The sequence below is a fragment of the Cannabis sativa genome, chromosome 2, assembly GCF_029168945.1.
Source record: "Cannabis sativa cultivar Pink pepper isolate KNU-18-1 chromosome 2, ASM2916894v1, whole genome shotgun sequence".
Taxonomy (NCBI): Eukaryota; Viridiplantae; Streptophyta; class Magnoliopsida; order Rosales; family Cannabaceae; genus Cannabis; species Cannabis sativa.
Genome location: NC_083602.1, coordinates 1,523,966 through 1,544,165, shown reverse-complemented (window position 1 = coordinate 1,544,165; position 20,200 = coordinate 1,523,966). Strand labels below are relative to the sequence as shown.

At 31.1% G+C, this 20,200-nt stretch overlaps 2 protein-coding genes across 3 annotated transcripts; both read left to right on the top strand.

The window, feature by feature from the left end:
* Positions 1 to 7,112: 7,112 nt before the first annotated feature.
* On the top strand, positions 7,113 to 10,896 carry LOC133034625 (protein STABILIZED1). 2 transcript variants are annotated; one of them, XM_061109793.1, is made up of 3 exons: positions 7,113 to 7,317; positions 7,359 to 7,494; positions 7,592 to 10,896. In XM_061109793.1, exon 3 carries the CDS (start codon positions 7,614 to 7,616, stop codon positions 10,677 to 10,679), a length of 3,066 nt encoding a protein of 1,021 aa, XP_060965776.1. In that variant the 5' UTR covers positions 7,113 to 7,317; positions 7,359 to 7,494; positions 7,592 to 7,613; the 3' UTR covers positions 10,680 to 10,896. The 2 variants fall into 2 exon arrangements, with proteins under 2 accessions (XP_060965776.1, XP_060965777.1); XM_061109794.1 differs by lacking the exon at positions 7,359 to 7,494 and having other exon boundaries at positions 7,156 to 7,317.
* A 2,334-nt stretch (positions 10,897 to 13,230) lies between these two features.
* On the top strand, positions 13,231 to 15,199 carry LOC133034624 (F-box/FBD/LRR-repeat protein At3g26920-like). The gene is made up of 2 exons (XM_061109792.1): positions 13,231 to 14,730; positions 14,841 to 15,199. The coding sequence occupies exons 1-2, from the start codon at positions 13,423 to 13,425 to the stop codon at positions 15,027 to 15,029; spliced, it is 1,497 nt and encodes a 498-aa protein (XP_060965775.1). The 5' UTR covers positions 13,231 to 13,422; the 3' UTR covers positions 15,030 to 15,199.
* The last annotated feature ends 5,001 nt before the right edge of the window (positions 15,200 to 20,200 follow it).

Genomic DNA, 20,200 nt, shown 5'->3' with positions numbered 1-20,200 from the left:
ACCGAACATACCTTTGTCAATTTTTATATAATGAGAGTATCTTTAGTAAGAAGATAGGAATGAGTTGCTTGCCACAAGATAAATTTATATTTGGGCAAGATAAGACGACACCAAATTGCCTTCGTAAAAGCTACCTTTTTATGTCGAATTGTACTATTGTACAACTTCTTAAAACTTTCCCTTGTAATCAACGGCTACAATATCCTTCTTGTTGAAACTCTTCCGAATATTACATAGTTTGCGCTAGTAACAACTGGACTTAGCTTATATATGTCATTACAGAATAGAATACGGTGGAGTTTTGATAGTGTACCTACCTTGTTATATTATGTATTTTTGTGTAATTTGATCTGATTTTCTTCACTTTCTATTGTATGTGTATACATTTACATAGTACTATAAGTACTCTACTCATCTCATTAGCAGCTCAATATGGTTTGGGGTTGAGTGAATTGAGATTGAAGATGATAGAATAATATTGTTAGTATTATTAGCCAAATGCTTTGAACATTGATATCTATTTTATGAGGGGGTTGCCTTTCAAATATGTGACCAATTCATTCTTTGATTTGGTGATGAGATGATAGGATAGGACTATTATTGATATTTAAGGATTTTCATCTTCATGCTCATTAATATTTCTAATTGTTCAACAAGGTAATTTGACTTCATTCTATTTTTCACAGAAGAAAAGCTGTCTATTTGTCAACATGAAACCATGAATGAAATCTTTTGAAGTCAGCTCATGTATCCAGCTCTCTAGACCGAGGGCACCACATGACAACCAGGCCTTGGAGTATAGGTGGGTTAGGCCCGTGCTTAAGACCCACCTAGCCGAAAAGCTCAAAAAATTTAGGAAAATTTACATGGTATACTAACTTTTATCATTTTTTTACAAAAATACTACCAGACGGTATTTTTTACTTTTTTACTGTATTTTTTTATAAGTTTCATACTGCAGTATACTGTGTTAAGTTTTCACTGGTGTTCTACTGATGTTTTTTAGTTGTTCTACTAGTGTTTTGCGTTGTTCTGTTTTGTGTTCTACTAGTGTTTTATAAAACACAGTATTTTTGTAAACTTTTCCGTATGACAATATTTTTGTAAAAGTTATTCCAAATTACAGTATTTTTGTAAGTTTCCTTTTTATATTTTTTACTAATTTTGAAAATATTATATATATATATTTTTTTTTAAATAAAGGCTCAACAATATTTTATTGGTATAACTAATATGAATCATGAGTATTGTATGATTAATCCCTGGACTCAATAAAACCAACAGGGCCCGTTTGGTACGCAGGATTGGACTGGATTGGACTGAAAAGGATTGGACTAGACTGGACAAGATTGGATTATGCTGAAAGTAATCCTGTGTTTGGTTTAACAATTTTATTTATTTCTTTTCAGAAAAAAAAAACTTAAATTAAAATAAAAAAAATATAATACTAAATTAAAATTAAAATATATAATAATAAATAAATAAAAATAAATAATTCGTAGAAAAAAAAATAATATATCATATATAATTAAGAATATACATAAATATATAATAAAATATTTTGTCATATTTTTTATTTAATAAATAATTAAAATAATAAAATAAAAATACTTGAATAATATAAAATTGTTTATCTTAAACACTAATTTAATATAAATATTAATTTTTTAAAATATTTATATAAATTTTTTAGTAATTTAAAAATAATATATAATTTTATTGTCATATTTTTTTCTTCTTAGAATCAATTTAAGTAACTATTATTTAATTATGGGAAATTTGCGGCAAAAGTCCCCAAAAAATTCAGTTTGATACAGATAAGTCCCCAACCTCCAAAAATAGCGGCAATAGTCCTCAAGGTGATGTTTTTTATTTGTCTGTTGGTCTCCAAGTTAACAGGTCCGTTAAACACATTTCAAATACCACGTGTCGAAATATTATTGGTGGCTGTTATTATTTTAATTTAAAAAAATAAAAATATAAATAAATAATTTTAAAATATTTTTTTTTCTTTTTCTTTTCTTTTTTTTTTCTTTTTCTTTCTTTTCTTCTTCGTCTTCTTTGTTTTCTTCTTCTTCTTATGCCAGAAACCCAACCCCAACCAGCGACAAAGTGTGACCGGAGCACCACCACGACCCCAACCATAACCACATCCTGACTGCTAACTCCGGCCAACCCTAACCCCACTCCAGCCCCAATATTGTCAATCGGCCACCAAAAGCCAACCCAAAATAATTTTTTAAAAAATAAAATAAAAACCTAAAATTAAAAAATAATAACACCCACGAGGCTCTGTGTGAAGCTCTGTTAATGGAGTGTGAGAAGTTTTACTATCCGTTTAATGATTGTTCGGCGGTTTTGGTGAGGGAAATTGGGGAAGATGAGGTGATAATGGAGTCGGAGTGTCCGATTTGCCATAGATTGTTCTGTGCGCAGTGTAATGTGGGTTGGCATTCGAAGATTGAGTGCGAAGATTACCAGAGATTGAATGAAGATGAGAGAGGGAGTGAGGATTTGATGGTTAGAGAAATGGCGACTCAGAAGAATTGGAAGAGATGCCCTCGTTGTAAATTCTCTGTTGAAAGAATCGATGGTTGTTTGCATATTACTTGCAGGTCTCTCTCTCTTTCTCTCTCTTTCTCTCTCTCCCTCTCTCACTCTCTCTCTCTCTCTCTCTCTCTCTCTCTCTCTCTCTTCTCTTTCAATCTCTGTTTTAATTGAATTTAATTATGAGCTTAAGAACTTGGTTAGTCTCTTAATTTAATTATTAAGTTTGGTTTTAGAGTAATGATCCTGTTTTAGTTTGATGATTAGCTATGAACTTAAGATTTGATTGATTAGTCTCTTAAATTTCTAGTCTGTGTTTTACTTTGATGATTTATTCAAATTTAGTTATGAATTTAAGAGTTGATTAATTAGTCTCGTAAATTTAGGTTTATTATTAGTTTGGTTTCAGATTAATCACTCTGTAATTCTCTGTTCTAATCTATCAATCTATACACAAGTTTCTCTTTATTTTGATTTTGCTATTGTTCTTGTACCAGTAGAGTCGGTCTAATCATTAGGTACAAGAAAATAAATCTAGCTGAGACCAATTTGAAATCTAAATTCGTCGAAATCTGATGGGTTTTTCTGGAAATGGGTTGTGGGTTGGGTTTCTGGCATGAGGCCAACTCCAAGGAGGCGGCAAATTAATACTTTGGTGTTGAGGATTGATCCAAGGAGGCAGTAACATACACTGCAAATTGGTAGTTTCTCTACAGTGCACGGCATATATGCTGTGCACTGTAGCCACGGCATGTTTTGTTTTTTTTGTTTTTTTTAATTTTTTTAATAATTTAATTTATATTTATATGTATATATTAATATTATTCTATTTTTAAAATTAAGAATTATTTTTTGAGAAATTTTTTAATACACATTTTTAAAAGTGGTGTATGAATCTACTCTTATTTATTTCGGCACCCGACAAACTTTTTTAGTCTATTTTTTTTATATAGTAGTGTATATTATAATTATTTAAGACATCCTGTAAAATTTAAAAAAATTTAGAAAAATTTAATACGCCGAAAATAAAGCACTTCTTTAAAAGTGGTACACTGATTTACTCCTACCTGTTTAGGCATTCGGGAGACTTGTTTAGTCTTTTTTTTTATGGTCGTGTACATTATATTTATTTAAAACATTCTGCAAAATTTTAAAAAAATTTAACATGCCGAAAATAAAATTCAAACTTTCTATTGCGTGACTCTTTTATTTAGAAGAATACATTGTAAAAGCACCTTATAATATTTATTTTTGTCATGAATGTAATGTTTGTTCTCTAGTAATGTAATATTTATATTATTGCAATATGATATTTTAATTTATCGAATTTCGCCGATTTTACAGTATTATTGTCTTTAATCACATTAGTAAGTTTATTTAAATTATTAATTAAATATAATAATTGTGGTAATTTTTGTTAATTAATATGATATTATTTTTTAATTTATTAAAAAATTAATATAATAATAAGGAATATTTTTTTAGTGTAATTTTTGATGTTGTGGTTGGAGTAGAAATAATTTTTGACACCAAATTTGGTGATAGTGTAACACCAAATTTGGTGTCTCTTTGGAGATGCTCTGAGAAGAAGAAGAAAACGAAGAAGACGAAGAAGAAAAGAAAGAAAAAGAAAAAAAAAAAAAGAGAGAAAATATTTTTAAATTATTTATTTATTTTTATTTTTATTTTTTTTAAATTAAAATAATAACACCCACCAATAATATTTCGACACGTGGCATTTGAAATGAGTTTAACGGATCTGTTAACTTAGAGACCAACGGACAAATAAAAAACATGACCTTGAGGACTATTGCCGCTATTTTTGGAGGTTGGGGACTTATCTGTATCAAACTGAACTTTTTAGGGACTTTTACCGCAAATTTCCCTCCCTTTAATTAATAATATTCTAAATTTTAAAAACTTATGTATAATAATTCAAAATTATACATTTTCATTAATTTTAATAAATAAGTTTTTGATAAAAAAAATGTATAAATAAATGTGTGATAATTATTTCCTTTAAATTCTTATTAAATTTAAAATATATTAATAAAATTAAAATTAAAAAAACGATAAAAAAAAAAAATATCACCTGCATGAAATTATTTATCCACCCTGCTCGATTGGATAAATACTCCCAGACAGATGAGGTCAACTGGATTAGTTATCCAGACATCTAACATGCCCAAACACTGAATTGGACAAATTAACGTCTAATCCAATCCAGTCCTGCGTACCAAACGGGCCCACAGTGTTATATCTTCGACTAGTGAGTAGTGACTAGAGTAGAGGGAGGAGCAACACTTGTCTAAAAAGATTCCATATTTCCCTCTACTATTTTACTTGTTGTAAAGAAATCACTAACACAAAGTAATTATGTACATTAATTAGTCAGATTGAGATAATAAAGTGTTTGCAACTGAGTCACACAACTTACAATTACAATGACCTATTTTCCCCTTTATTTAATATTATAAAGCCCACCCAGATTTGATCATTGTTATAATCTAAAATCCAGTTGAATTATTATTTTTAATTTTATTCAAAAAATAGTTATAAACATAGTTTTCTTATAAAATTGATGGTCTAAACTTTATATAAACTAGAGCAATTTGCGGCGAAATCCCCTTATGTTTTGATTTTTATACACTTAACCCCCTTGTTTTTATTTTTGGTGGCAAAACCCCCTTATGTTTTAATTTTTATACACTTAACCCCCTTATCTTTTTTTTTGTGGCAAAACCCCCTTATATTTTAATTTTTATACACTTAACCCCCTTATCTTTTTTTTTGGTGGCAAAACCCCCTTATGTTTTAATTTTTATACACAATAAACATAAGGGGGTTTTGCCACCAAAAAAAAAGATAAGGGGGTTAAGTGTATAAAAATTAAAATATAAGGGGGTTTTGCCACAAAAAAAAAGATAAAGGGGTTAAGTGTATAAAAATTAAAACATAAGGGGGTTTCGCCGCAAATTGCTCTATAAACTACTAACAATTCCAAAGACTAATTAATAAAAAAAATACTACCTAAATATCCCTTTGAACTTTTGAGTTTAATTTTGTAAATTTGAGTTTTTAGTAAAAATAAATTTTTTTACTAGCAAAATAATTTTATATAATCGCAAAAATTACCATAAATTACATAAACAACCATCAATTTCTTATAAAATTGAGATTAATTGGTGATAAAATTTCAAAATTAATACAATAATAACTCATAATATCTAATATATTAAATTTGCAAAAAAAAAAAAATAAACATAAACAATATTTTCACTAAAAAAATAGAAGATAAATGTAAAAAATTAAAACATAAAAAAATTTGCTGCAAATAACCTAAAATGGTTTCAAAGAGTAATTAATGAAATTGAAAGATAACAAACAAATTCAAAGACCCTTTCCTCATCAAATTTCAAAGAAAAATTTAAAAAAATAATGAGAGAAATCATTGACAGAGAAGAAAGTGATGGGTGTTGCTTTGGGTTTGGGCTGATCGTGCCTTATCAAGCTCTTCATCGAGCTCTTCTTTCCACTTCATCTGAATCTCTTCAACTACCTTTTTCTGTCTCTGCTTCTGCCTCTCACTACGCGCCTTCTTCACATCTTCCATTAACTCTTCTTTCCACTTCTTCTTTTGCTTCTCTGAGTATTCACTAGTACAATCCATGGCAGAACACAAGAACAGAAGAATTTTCAAAAGCAATAAAGAATTCAAGCGAAGAATTCAAACGAGGAAGAAGAGTTATATAAAACAATTGAAATATGCGAAAAAAGGAAAGGAAATAATAAACGGTAAAAAGAAAGAAAAAAAGTTGACTATTATTGACCTAATGGGAAACTAGAAGAATATCATATTATATCTTCATTAATGACTCGTATTTAATGCCACATATTAAATGATTTATGAAATAAAAAATTAAGGTTCATTTTGGATTTTTAATATTCAATTTGACATTTGCTAAATTATGTTTTTTGAATTTTTTTTCTCGTTAAAAATTCTTTTCGAATTATTAAAATTGTTGAATTTAAAGACTTTAATCTAATTTTACTAAAGAAAGTCTAATGTTGATGAAAATTTAAGAGACAGTAAAAAATAACTGCGGTGACCGGGAGATACAGCTACTGCCGATCAACGTTAGAGGAGGGGATTCTAATCCATATCCTCATGCTTTCTTTCTATCTTATGAATTCGTTGGACAAGGACGGCGCGGGGTGGACTGGTGTGGGATCGGCTGTCGAATGGCTGTTTATTGACGCATCTGGTAAAAATTTGTGACATTTATGTATCATTTTTTAATTATTATTTAATTTTATTTTTATTTGTTAAAGATGTGGTTAGTGACATCAGTTCTTAATTTTTTTTTAGGTTCAAAATAGTATTTATTCTTTAAAATTATCTGTTAGTGAAAAAAAATTACAAAATATGCTATTTAGTCAGTTTGTATAAAATCCCTTAGAAAAACATATAATAAAGAAAAAACGTGGGTAGTTTTGATGAAAAGCGGGTATGTTGGTATTTTTGAGCTGGCCCAATATGTTAAGCCCAAGCCCAAGCCCAATCATAAACCAAAGGCACATCTTCTTCTTCTCTCTCTCTCTCTCTCTCTCTCTCTTTCTCTCTTGGCCATTTTCGCTTTCTTCGGTTCTGTCACTGAATTCAATCAACGCTACCCTAGAAATTTATCGAACTAAGATCGGAGATTGGAGAGTACGAATTCCGTTTCACTCATTCGTCGCTGAATTAAACAATTGCTTCGCTCAAAACAGGTACTTTACTTAGGATTTTGCCTGGATTTTGGATTTTGTAGCATCTTGAAACAAAATTTTTTCTTACTGAAGTATGTGAAGTGGTCCAGAGAATTCAAAATCTTTATCTTCTTCATCTACTGATGAAACTGCGTCTAAGACATAAGAAATGAATGGTCTTATTGTTAAAACTGAAAGGTTCTGCAGTTACAACTTGTTCTTCTTATTATTAGTTTGATATGAACAGATTTTTTAGTTTATTTAAGCTTTCCTTAACCCAATTTTTCATGTTCAGGAGGCATTGACGCTCGTTAACCATGGTGCTCATTACATCCCTAAACCAGAAAACATTAGCATTAAACCTAAACCCTAACTCCACCACTCTTCGGGACCTAAAGATTGCTATCAGTGAAATATCTGGCATACCCATTTCTCTACAACGCCTTTTCTTCTCTCAAAGCCCCAAATTGTTCTCAAGCACCGATTCCACACTCCTCTCTGAGCTCGGTGTTAGACCTTATTCAACCCTAACTCTCCATATCCCTTTGTTTGGCGGGATGCAAGCCCCTACTATCCCTAAACCGCGCCTTGATTTCCTGAACTCAAAGCCACCGTCCAATTATGTCGCTGGTCTCGGTCGTGGAGCTACTGGGTTCACCACTCGGTCTGATATTGGTCCGGCCCGAGCTGCTCCTGACCTTCCGGACAAGTCGGCTACCACAATTGGCGGTGCTGGTGCTCCTGCTGTCGGTCGAGGGCGCGGGAAGCCTGGTGAGGAGGAGGAAGAGGATGATGGCGAGGACAAAGGTTACGATGAGAATCAGAAATTTGATGAGTTTGAAGGTAATGATGTGGGGCTGTTTGCCTCCGCAGAGTATGATGAAGATGATAAAGAGGCTGATGCGGTTTGGGAGGCCATTGATAAGAGAATGGATTCGAGGAGGAAGGATCGGAGGGAGGCTAGGTTGAAAGAGGAGATTGAGAAGTACCGAGCTTTGAACCCGAAGATCACAGAGCAGTTTGCCGATTTGAAGAGGAAATTGTATACTATGTCTTCCAATGATTGGGATAGTATACCTGAAATTGGAGATTATTCGTTGAGGAATAAGAAGAAGAGGTTTGAGAGTTTTGTACCAGTTCCAGACACTCTTCTTGAGAAAGCAAGACAAGAAAAGGAACATGTCACTGCATTAGACCCCAAGAGTAGGGCTGCAGGTGGCGCGGAGACGCCATGGGGCCAAACCCCAGTTACCGATTTGACTGCTGTTGGTGAAGGGAGAGGTACTGTCTTGTCTTTGAAATTAGATAGGCTTTCAGATTCTGTTTCAGGGTTAACTGTTGTGGACCCGAAGGGGTATCTTACTGATCTTAAGAGTATGAAGATTACTAGTGATGCTGAGATTTCGGATATCAAGAAAGCTAGATTGTTGCTAAAGAGTGTTACTCAAACAAATCCAACACACCCACCAGGGTGGATTGCGGCTGCAAGGTTAGAAGAAGTGGCAGGGAAGATTCAGGCAGCAAGACAGCTGATTCAGAAAGGGTGTGAGGCGTGCCCTAAGAACGAGGATGTTTGGTTGGAGGCATGTAGGCTTTCAAGTCCTGATGAAGCCAAAGCTGTGATAGCAAAGGGAGTGAAAGCCATACCAAATTCGGTGAAGTTGTGGATGCAGGCCAAGGATTTGGAGCACGATGATGTAAATAAGAGTAGGGTTTTGAGGAAAGGCTTGGAAAACATTCCAGATTCTGTTAGATTGTGGAAGGCAGTGGTAGAGCTAGCTAATGAGGAGGATGCTAGACTTTTGCTTCATAGGGCTGTGGAGTGCTGTCCTTTACATGTGGAGCTGTGGCTTGCACTTGCGAGGTTGGAAACTTACGATAGCGCTAAGAAGGTTCTTAATAAGGCAAGAGAGAAGCTTCCAAAGGAGCCCGCTATATGGATTACAGCAGCAAAGTTGGAAGAAGCTAATGGAAACACTTCTATGGTGGGAAAAATTATTGAAAGGGGTATAAGGGCTTTGCAAAGAGAAGGGCTAGAGATTGATAGAGAAGCCTGGATGAAGGAGGCTGAGGCTGCTGAACGTGCAGGGTCTGTTGCCACTTGCCAAGCTATCATTCATAATACAATTGGAATTGGTGTGGAGGATGAAGATAGGAAGCGAACTTGGGTTGCTGATGCAGAGGAGTGCAAGAAAAGGGGTTCCATCGAAACTGCGAGAGCTATTTATGCTCATGCACTCACTGTCTTCTTAACCAAGAAGAGCATATGGCTCAAGGCAGCACAACTTGAAAAGAGTCATGGGACTAGAGAATCTCTTGATGCTTTACTTCGTAAAGCTGTTACGTACCGGCCACAGGCTGAAGTTTTATGGCTTATGGGAGCCAAGGAGAAGTGGCTTGCTGGGGATGTGCCTGCTGCTCGGGCAATCCTTCAGGAAGCTTATGCTGCTATTCCAAATTCTGAGGAAATTTGGCTTGCTGCATTCAAGCTTGAATTTGAGAACCAAGAAATTGAGAGAGCTAGAATGCTTCTTGCTAAAGCTCGAGAAAGGGGAGGCACAGAGAGAGTATGGATGAAATCAGCAATAGTTGAACGAGAATTGGGGAAGGTGGATGAGGAGAAAAGGTTGCTTAATGAAGGTCTGAAGCAGTTCCCATCATTCTATAAGTTGTGGCTTATGCTGGGACAGCTAGAGGAGCGGCTTGGTCGCTTGGAAAAAGCCAAGGAGGTTTATGAGTTGGGTTTGAAGCACTGCGCACATTGCATACCTCTTTGGCTTTCACTTGCTAATCTTGAAGAGAAAATGAATGGACTGAGTAAAGCCCGTGCAGTTCTTACCATGGCCAGGAAAAAGAATGCTCACAACCCTGAACTCTGGCTTGCTGCAGTTCGTTCTGAGCTCAAGCATGGCAACAAGAAAGAAGCGGACATTTTGATGGCAAAAGCACTACAGGAGTGTCCTAACAGTGGTATACTATGGGCAGCCTCAATTGAGATGGTACCTCGTCCCCAACGTAAAACCAAGAGTTCGGATGCCCTCAAGAAATGTGATCACGATCCCCATGTTATTGCTGCTGTGGCTAAGTTGTTCTGGCACGATAGGAAGGTGGATAAAGCTAGGACTTGGCTCAACAGGGCTGTCACTTTAGCTCCTGATCTTGGTGATTTTTGGGCTTTATATTATAAGTTTGAGCTTCAGCATGGAAGCGATGAAAACCAAAAGGATGTTTTGAAAAGATGTGTTGCTGCTGAACCAAAGCATGGTGAGAAATGGCAAGCAATATCAAAGGCAGTGGAGAACTCCCACCAACCAGTTGAAGCAATTTTGAAGAAAGTAGTGGTCGCCCTTGGGAAGGAAGAGAGTGCAGCGGAAAAACACTAGCGACTAGCTCTTCTATGTTGTAGATTTTTTCGCTTCTCTCTTAAAGATCATGTGGTAGAACATTGTAAGGATACCATTTTATACCGGGTAACTTTTTATCCTCTTGTTCTTCTGAACTTGTTCATTCATTTACACTATTGTTAGGAACTGGTCTGATACTTAGCATATTTACTGTATTTTTTCAGTGCACCCATAATTTACCTTGACATATTGGCTATATTGTTTTTTCTAAGCGTGTTACTTGACTCTTTTGTTCATTACTTCAGTTTTTTCTGCTGATTCAACTGAAATCAGGATGGTTTGTAAACTATGTACTGTTTGATATTTAGATTTTATACATAAAGTAACCTAGTTTAGATACTTGTTCAATGGTCATTTCCCCTCCCTCCGAGCCGAACTATTCTGCCTTGCAAGTGTTCCTCTTAGTAACACGATAGATTTCCCCGTCTCACTTTCTCCCCAGTATCAAGAAAATAATTTGTGTTGTTATGAATGCACTGCAGATTTCCTTGATAATCTGTAAATCTTTTGATTTCGACATATTAGATGACATGACAAACAGGAAGTGCATTTCTTCTAATTATGATTTCTTGCCCAAATAATAATCAACCTCATCATCTCCCTCCCTTGGATTGTTTGGTAAAGCTATCCTCTTGGTATTGATAGAGCTTTAGTTAGAGGGAGGGACTAGTTCATAATACTGTGTTTGAAGACACATCACATACAGACATATCCATAGTTTAGTATCTAAACATCATGCATTGATAAGTTATCATTCATAATATCAGTGGAAAAGGCAGTGGTTTCACCCTCTGGTTCAAAGGTCTGTTTGATATTTGAGGATTTCCTTCTCACGAAATGCTCGAGCAATCGCGCTTGTATGTCTTATACAAACGAAGTGGCTGCGTGCTCTAGTTTTGAATGATATTTGGGGATTTTCTTCTTGGTAGATAGAATCTAATCATCTATACATAATAGATTGAAAATGTTGGATCCATAATAATTTCAAGTACTTGTTTTTATTTTTATGCAGTAACTGATGAAATAATCAATTCAGTTTTTGTTATAAGCAGAAGTTATTAAAGTTAAATGCATAAAAGAGCTGAACAAAACTTGAAGAAAATACTGTGTTTGAAGACACATACAGAGTACATTTTATAATTAACAGAACAAAAGCATTGTTCATGTAACTTTGAAAGGGTTTTCTCTTTCTTTTTTTTGGTCATCATGGGATTGAATTTTCCCATTGTGTATATAAGCTTCAATGTCCAAGCAAAAACCTTAGACTATTTCATTTTTTGTTACAATCTTTCAATACAAGTAAAGTTTTGTATTGTTTTGTCAAATTTTTTTTCCTTTATCTAATCCTATATTTATTTATAAGGTAGTTATTCTTTTACATTTGTTTACTTTATTAAAATTAAGAAAGGTAGAATATGAGATAAATTTCTTAAATTTTGACAAGTATTAAATGGTATATCTTTTAAAATAAAAATAAGAAAAATTCAATATTTTTTAGTAGATCTTAACAAATTAATTTATATCTTAAAAAATTATTTTGAATGATTAAGAAAATTTAAAAAGAAATTAAAATTTTAAAATTAACTAAGTTATTTAAAAAATTATTTATCTTTTATTAAAAATATCTATTTAGATATAAATTAAATATATTAAAATTCAATATTTGCAAAAATTAAATTTTATCAGAACAAGTTTGAGTATATATTTTTTTCACCAAAAATCTAAATTTGTTTAGTTTAATTTATAATTTTTTTTTCAAAATAATATAATATTTTTGTTAAATTTTTGATATTTTTTTTTATTTTTTAAGATGTGAGTTTATAAATATATATAAACTTGATTTTTCTCTTAATTTTTTTTTGTTTATTTAAATTATTTATTAGATTTTTAATTATTTTTTATTTGATTTTTTAACAGTTTATAAATAAAATAAATTTTTAAAATAATTTAAGTTTTCTTAACTAAACTTAATATTTAATAATTTTATTAAATTTTTAAATAATTTATATTAATTTTTTTAGAATTAACTGAACATTATATTTTTTAAAATTATTTTCTTAAATGAAATAGAGCAAAAAATTTTATTCACTATTAATGAGAATTCGGTAATACATCTAAAATTACTCTAAATACATCTATTTGTTCCCTCCTCAATTCTCTCATTATTCTAATTTTTTATTAAGTTTGTAAATATTTTATCAAAATATAAATTAAAAAATATTTATTTTTAGTTATATTTTTAAACGTATAAATCTATCTATTATTTATTTTTTTCAAAAAATATCTATGCCAAAATTATATTAAATACGTGTGCATATCAATAAGGAAAATACGTGTATCAATATTTTAATTCCTTTTATAAATTTTTTATCTCCTCAATTCACTTATTTTTTAATTTTTAATTTTTTTTTTATAAATCAATTTAAACATTTAAATTTATCTATTATTTATTTTTTTTAAAAAAATATCTCAATAATTTTCTTAAAAAATATTTACATTTAACATAAATTAACAAATCTATATATATAGATATTTATCAACTCAAATAATAAAATCTATTGTAAATTTAACTCCGAGTGTAGTCTCAGCCAAAAGCCCTAAAATCTCATTATGTTTCCCCTTCATTTGATTTCGGTTGAACATAGAAAAATTTATTCTTCCAATTCATCATATCACCATTAAGCTTTTTTTTTTTTTTTTTTTTTTTTTTTTGTTACAGTAAATGAGCATGACAACAAAAAATATTGGCCCAGCAAATAAAATGGCTAAAATGACATCATCATCATCATCAATGGTGGTTGGTGATGAAGTTGACATGATTTCAAATCTTCCCGATGCATTGATAATTCAAATTCTGTCGTTTCTCCCAACTGAAGATGTGTTTCGAACATGCATTCTTTCGAAACGTTGGAAACTCATCTGGTATTCAGTCCCCACACTCTTTTTCTCCTCTGATGATACAATTTATGATGTTGAGAAATTCTATAGTTTTGTGGAGAATTATTTTGAACACAGGGAGAAAGGTATTGATAGTAATATTGTTGATTTAGGTATAACTAGTTTTGAGCTTTACATATACAATTATTATTGTAGAAGTAAGGGTGGGATTCTAGATAAATTGTTAAGTTTTGCAGTTAAGAATAAGGTTAAGGAAATGTATGTATTTATAGGCAAAGAGATTGTTGAAGAAGGTGGTGACTACTCAGATCACTACTACTGCTTGCCTAAGATACTAGACAATGCAAGATTTTTGACTATTTTGGAGTTGTATGGAGTAAAGTTGGATACTAGTTCTTGTTCATTTAGTTTTCCATCTTTAAAAACTTTATCATTGGAACAAGTTTATCATTTAGAGGATGCAAAAGAGGATGGGGTAGTTAAATTTTTGTTGGGTTGTCCTTCTCTTGAGAAATTGGGGTTATATGATTATTGTTTCTATGGAATGAATGTTCAGTTACAAAGTTTAAGCCTTAAGTTCATGGAGCTTATGTTTGTTGACATTGATGATATAGAAGTACAAATTGAAGTTGAAGCTATAAATCTTGAATCTTTGGTAGTTGATGGTATTCCCTTGAACCGTATAAATTTCTCTTCTTGCAAGAAAATCAGAGATTTATCATTGCCTAGTTCTAGAGATAATAGTCCACTGTCATCATTTGAAGCTCTCATTTCAAATATTCCTCTAGTTGAGAATTTGGCTTTGAGTTGTAATTCATCAAAGTCAGAGCACCTTAAAATCTCGAGTCAACATTTGAAATGTTTCGATTTTGAGAATCGTTGTTACTCGTATAATGGTGGTGAGATGAAGGTTGTTACAATTGAATCTGCTCCAAAATTAGCATATATTAGTTATCAAGGAAATCTTAATTTTAAGGTATCAATGGAGTCATCTAGTTTGGTAAATGGAAAAATTATAATTCTTGATGCACGGATAGACTATGACACAAAATGGTTTATCGATTTGCTGAATTTTTTTGTTAATCTCAGTTACTCTTGGAATACTGTGACATTGAAAGTCTGCAATTATGAGGTATGTTGGTTACTTGTATTGTGTATTTCTTTTATGTAATTTTGTGGTGTTATTTCAATTTCATATTGTTGTTACTCTCTTTATATGTTTTCATAAATCTGTATATGCAGTCCCTCATCTGGCCAGAAAACTTGCCAAAAAATTTGAAGAACTTGTTTCGTTATCCCTTGGTTAGTTGGAAGCATCTTGAAGTTTTTACTAATTATGATCCCGAGAAAGAGTCAGACTTGAAAGAAGCCTTAATGTGGATTTCTCCCTCTTTAGAAACATTATCTATTAACGAAAAGGTCATATTTTAGTTGCTTTACAATATTATAACCCCTGATTATTGGGATGACTGCATTTTATTAGCTTTCTTTGCTAATTGTACTCTTTGATCCTTTTTTTTAGATTCCATTTACTTTATTAGTAGCTTTGTAATAAAGAATTTACTACTTTTAGTATATATGTTCTTGTGAACTACTCAATATTTTGTTCTATTTATTAATGTTGGAAGATTTGGTTTAATGCATGTTGTTGCAATTTGTACAAATCAACAAACTTGGCATCACAACAACATATGACCTTTTCTGTATTTGAACTTCAAACTTCATGAGAGCAATAATCCTAAAATTGCTCTGATTATACATGTTTGGCTAAATGGTTGAGCAACTGCTCTTCTATGGCTGGCTGCATAGTTTGGTTCAGAGATGTGTTTGATGATATTCAATGATTTCGATTGAGCTGACAAGGTCTATACATATTTGAATGACAGCTTCAGCCTTCAGGAAACATGTATAGGTACAGGTTATTGGTTGAAAATGTTTGATCTATGTCAAGTTCAAATGTATTCTGGTACGATCGAGAACTACTTGTTATGGTACAATCTTTTCCTGTTACTTTCCAATACTTATATTTGACCATTAGGGCATTTCCTGTCTCTTGGGCTGAAAAAGAACCACTGCCTATCTCCAGTATTCACCATTGACATGCCTGCATATCAATTGAATTCTTACAAATTCTAACAAACAAACAATACAACTGCCTATCTTTCATTAGATTTTATAACTTGAAAGTGCCTGATTCTCAGTACACTTGTGTGACTATTGCATTAGATTTAACATTGTTCTTGGAACATTGCATTAAGTAAAGCTTACATAGTTTTACTTCAAATCTTGAATTTGTATGTAAATGTATATGTGTGGAAAACAGAGAGAAATGTAAATATTAGTGCATCCACCCTTGAAGTTGTGGCTCTTTGGTGATTGTTACACTGGTTTTATACATGCTTAGGATGTAGGTTGTGATTGATCATCATTACTGTTTGTACGCCTGAGAGAGAGTCAGACTTGAACGATGCTTTGATGCAGAAATTTGACATCAATATTGTGTTTCGTGTGTGTGTTCTAACTTAACAATTTCTCAACTTGACACAATACAGAAACATAGTAAAGTAGAGAACATTTGGTCATTTCCCCTCCCTCCGAGCCGAATTCTCCTCACTCACTCACTCCCCAGTATCAAGAAAATAATGTGTTGTTCTGAATGCACTGCAGAATTCTTTGATAATCTGCTTATTACTTGTTTATCAATTGATCCAAACCGCATGCATGCATGCATGATAAATCTTTGGATTTCAACATATTAGATGACATGACAAAGAGGAAGTGCATTTCTGCTAGTTATGATTTCTTGTCCAAATAATAATCAACCTCATCATCTCCTTCCTTGGGATAGTTTGGTAAAGCTATCCTCTTGGTATTGATAGAGCTTTAGTTAGAGAATTAGTTCATTTGCAAGGTCTGAAGAAATTGGTAACGGTTGTAACCCAAGTGGGAGAAAACTCTAGGAGTATTCAATACAAACTATTGATAGGAATTTTTCCTATCAATCTTTTTCTGCATTGCTCAGCCTGTTTTGGAAAGTAATAAAGATTGTTCAAAGGCAGTGGTTGTGTCCTTTGGTTTCGAAAGCCTTTGATATTCGAGGATTTTCTTACCACGTACAAGATCTAGAGGAATGCAGGGCGAAATGCTTGAGCAATCGCTTCAAGAGCACGACCTAACGAAGCAAGAAAATCGGCACCCCAATGAACCACCAGGCACCAGCTGAAGCCAGAAACAACATATTCAGATTACAAACTATACATGTATATAAATTATGTTTAAGAGAGAATAAGATATTCTAATTAAATCTGACTTTTGTTATTGTTCAAGAACATTAATTATGTGAGTTTTACAACCATAGGAGTACTAATCACACTCTACTTTACACTCTTTTGCACTTATCTCTTTATATTCCAATAACAAGTGTCATTTTTGTTAGGTAACTTAATTACATTTGTGCCATTCTAATTAACTTGTTGTATTTTTCTACTAATTTAGCAATTTGTTTTTAGGAGAATAAACATATTTTTAATTATTTAATTTTTTCATTATTTAAACAAAAATTATGATTAATTATGTATTCTTGTAAATTATAATTTTTATAAAGTTTGCATATCATTTGTAGGAGAGTTATAACACGAGTACATAGTAATTTTTTTTCTCCATGTTTTATATCGATACTCTTTTAAATTTGAAGTCACTAATATTATAGTGGTGCTAGTATATATGTTATTGTTTTCCTTTTTATTTTTTAATTAATTAATAAATTTTATTATATTTTGATGAATACTTTAATTTTTGTTATGTTAATAATTTCAATTAATTGATGATCTCATTTTTTTAGCTTTGAATTTAATAATTTATTATTTTTAATTTAGTAATAGATTAGAACTATTTTATAAATGAGAAATAATTTAATACTTCTTTATTTTTTATTCACAATTATATATTGTGTTTATTTAGCTCATTAAAGAAAATAATTAAATGTTTTTCATTACAATGTTCTAATAATAAATTAATATTTATTGAGCTAATTAAATTTTTAGTCATTATTTATAAACGAAAATAAGTTCTAAGATATTTGTATATTGAGTTAAAGTTAATTTTACTTTAATTGCATATATTATATCAGGAATTTATTGATGTTGGACAAGAATATATAATAATAATTAATTTTATTCAATTTAAGAGGGAAGAACTAAAATAAATTAAAGATTTTTATATACATCTATACTCTATAAATTTACTTATACACATTATCAATTTAGAATATAAAGGGTGTGATTAGCAGCTTTCTTACAATTATAGTTTATACTATTTGGAATTTTGAATTATTATAATTTTTATGAAAATATTAATGTTGGCTAATTATGGTCTAATATTATTTATAATACTGAATGATCATAAAAAATAAAATTTTCAGCAATGTGGTAATTAAGACTATATCATCAATATTACAAGGTGGTCTATATACTTGAATATAGACTAGTTCCATATCAAGTTCAAATATATGTTGTTTTAGTTACACATGGATTTTCATATATTTGACTAAGCTTTTCTGAGCTTCAAAATTTTTTTAACTATGTTTGACTAAGTTTAGGTAGTGATCTCATATAGCAAAGTTTTGGTCTTTTAGGATAAAGGAAAAACTATCATTATTGTTTTTTCTTAAGCAAGTGGAAATTTATTGACTCAAACTTGATTGTATATTGTAGAAATACATAGAAAAAGTTTGTAAATATATTTCCTAGACATATAGAGCTTTTATATTCTGATCTGATTTGTTGGTAAATTAAATATAGTAAGCTATACTTAGAGATATTGTTAATATGATATACCATATTATATATTATTATTATTAATGAGGATTGAAAATGATAAACCTCCAAGCTACCAAACTAATATCTCTAAGACTCCCCCTCAAGATGAGGTGTAGATATTAGTAACACTCATCTTGAACAATAAGTTCTTGAACTGAGTAAGGAAAACGGCCTTGGTCATGATTTGATTTTTGGTGACTTGTTCTCGAACAATATAATAATCGATGTCAATATGCTTAGTATGTTTGTTGAAGATAGCATTCTCGGATATATGTATTGCAGCTTGGTTGTCACAGTAGAGGATAGTTGGTTGAGATATTGAGATGCCAAAGTCTCAGAGAATATTGTGTAGCCAAAGTATTTCACAAGTGTTATTAGCTAAGGAACGATATTCAGCCTCTGCAGATGATCTTGAAACAGTTGATCGTTTTTTTGATTTTCATGAAAAGAGAGACTGATTAAGAAAAATTTCTTAATGCAGAATCCAATAATAGAACATCTTTTGTTTGGACATGTGCCCCAATCTGAATCAACGAAAGCTTGGATGTCGAAAAGACGATCCACAAGAAGTTGAGATGAAACATTAGAGTGAAACAATGATTAAGCTGAGATTTGGTGAACTTTAGATTTTTCTGAAATAACATTAACTAATTTCTTGGCAATGCCTACTTTACTCTCACAGCTCTTTGAAAGGTTATAAATTGTAATATCTGTTTCTTTTCATATGTATATAAACATTTAAATATATGAGATATAATAGGGTAAATACCATTTTGGACCTTATGTTTTACAAAAGTTATAGATTGGACCCTGTGTTTTATTAAATGACAAAATGAACCCTGTATTTTCTAAAATAATAAAAATAGGACCCTGAGCTTAATTTTTGATAATTTTTTTTTAATACAACTAACTTGAAGACAATGCTTAATACGAACAGATACAAAAAATGTAAATAGTTTTGTCATATAGCACTTTTAGATCGGATTATAATTAAACTTTATTTTGACAAAAAATCAATTCAGTGTCCTATTTGTACTATTTTAGAAAATACAGGGTCCATTTTGTCATTTAACAAAACACAGGGTCCAATTGATAACTTTTGTAAAACAGAGGGTCCAAAATAGTATTTACCCGATATAATATGTATGTGATTTTGTGCTTTTGTTTGTGCTGAGTTGTGAACCAGCAGAATTTATCATACCATCGAATTAAGTTTAATTTAATATGGGATTATATAGTTACATTTATTTAGTTAATTATATATTATGGCATATAAATATATACCCTTTTATACAGCAAAATTCAAGTATAATTATATTATATAGACACACTATCAAGGATTTATGTGTGTGTGTAATGTATCACCATTCACCTAGTATTTTCATATGATTGTGATTTGTTTTGGCTTTAAAAAAAATGTGTATTGAAGTTATGCTAAAACTAAATGAAAATATTGTAAATAAAAAACAATGTATTTATTACTCTGTCAAATTTGATAAAGGCTCAACTCTTATTTTATACCGAATTTGGTACAATTTTTAGCACACTAACGTAGACGAATGTTTTACCAAAAAAAAAAATTAGCATTACATCACAAATTTAACACTCTATTAGAGATGATTTAAGTTTTTTCAAAAACCTGTAATAATTTCTTTTTTTTTTTCTCTTTTTTGTCTTCTTAATTAGTCAAGAAATACCTAACACACCTTTTAAAAACTAAAAAAGTTGAAAAAAGCACTAACAAAATTTAATGGTCTACATTATTTATTATTTCTTATTGAGATG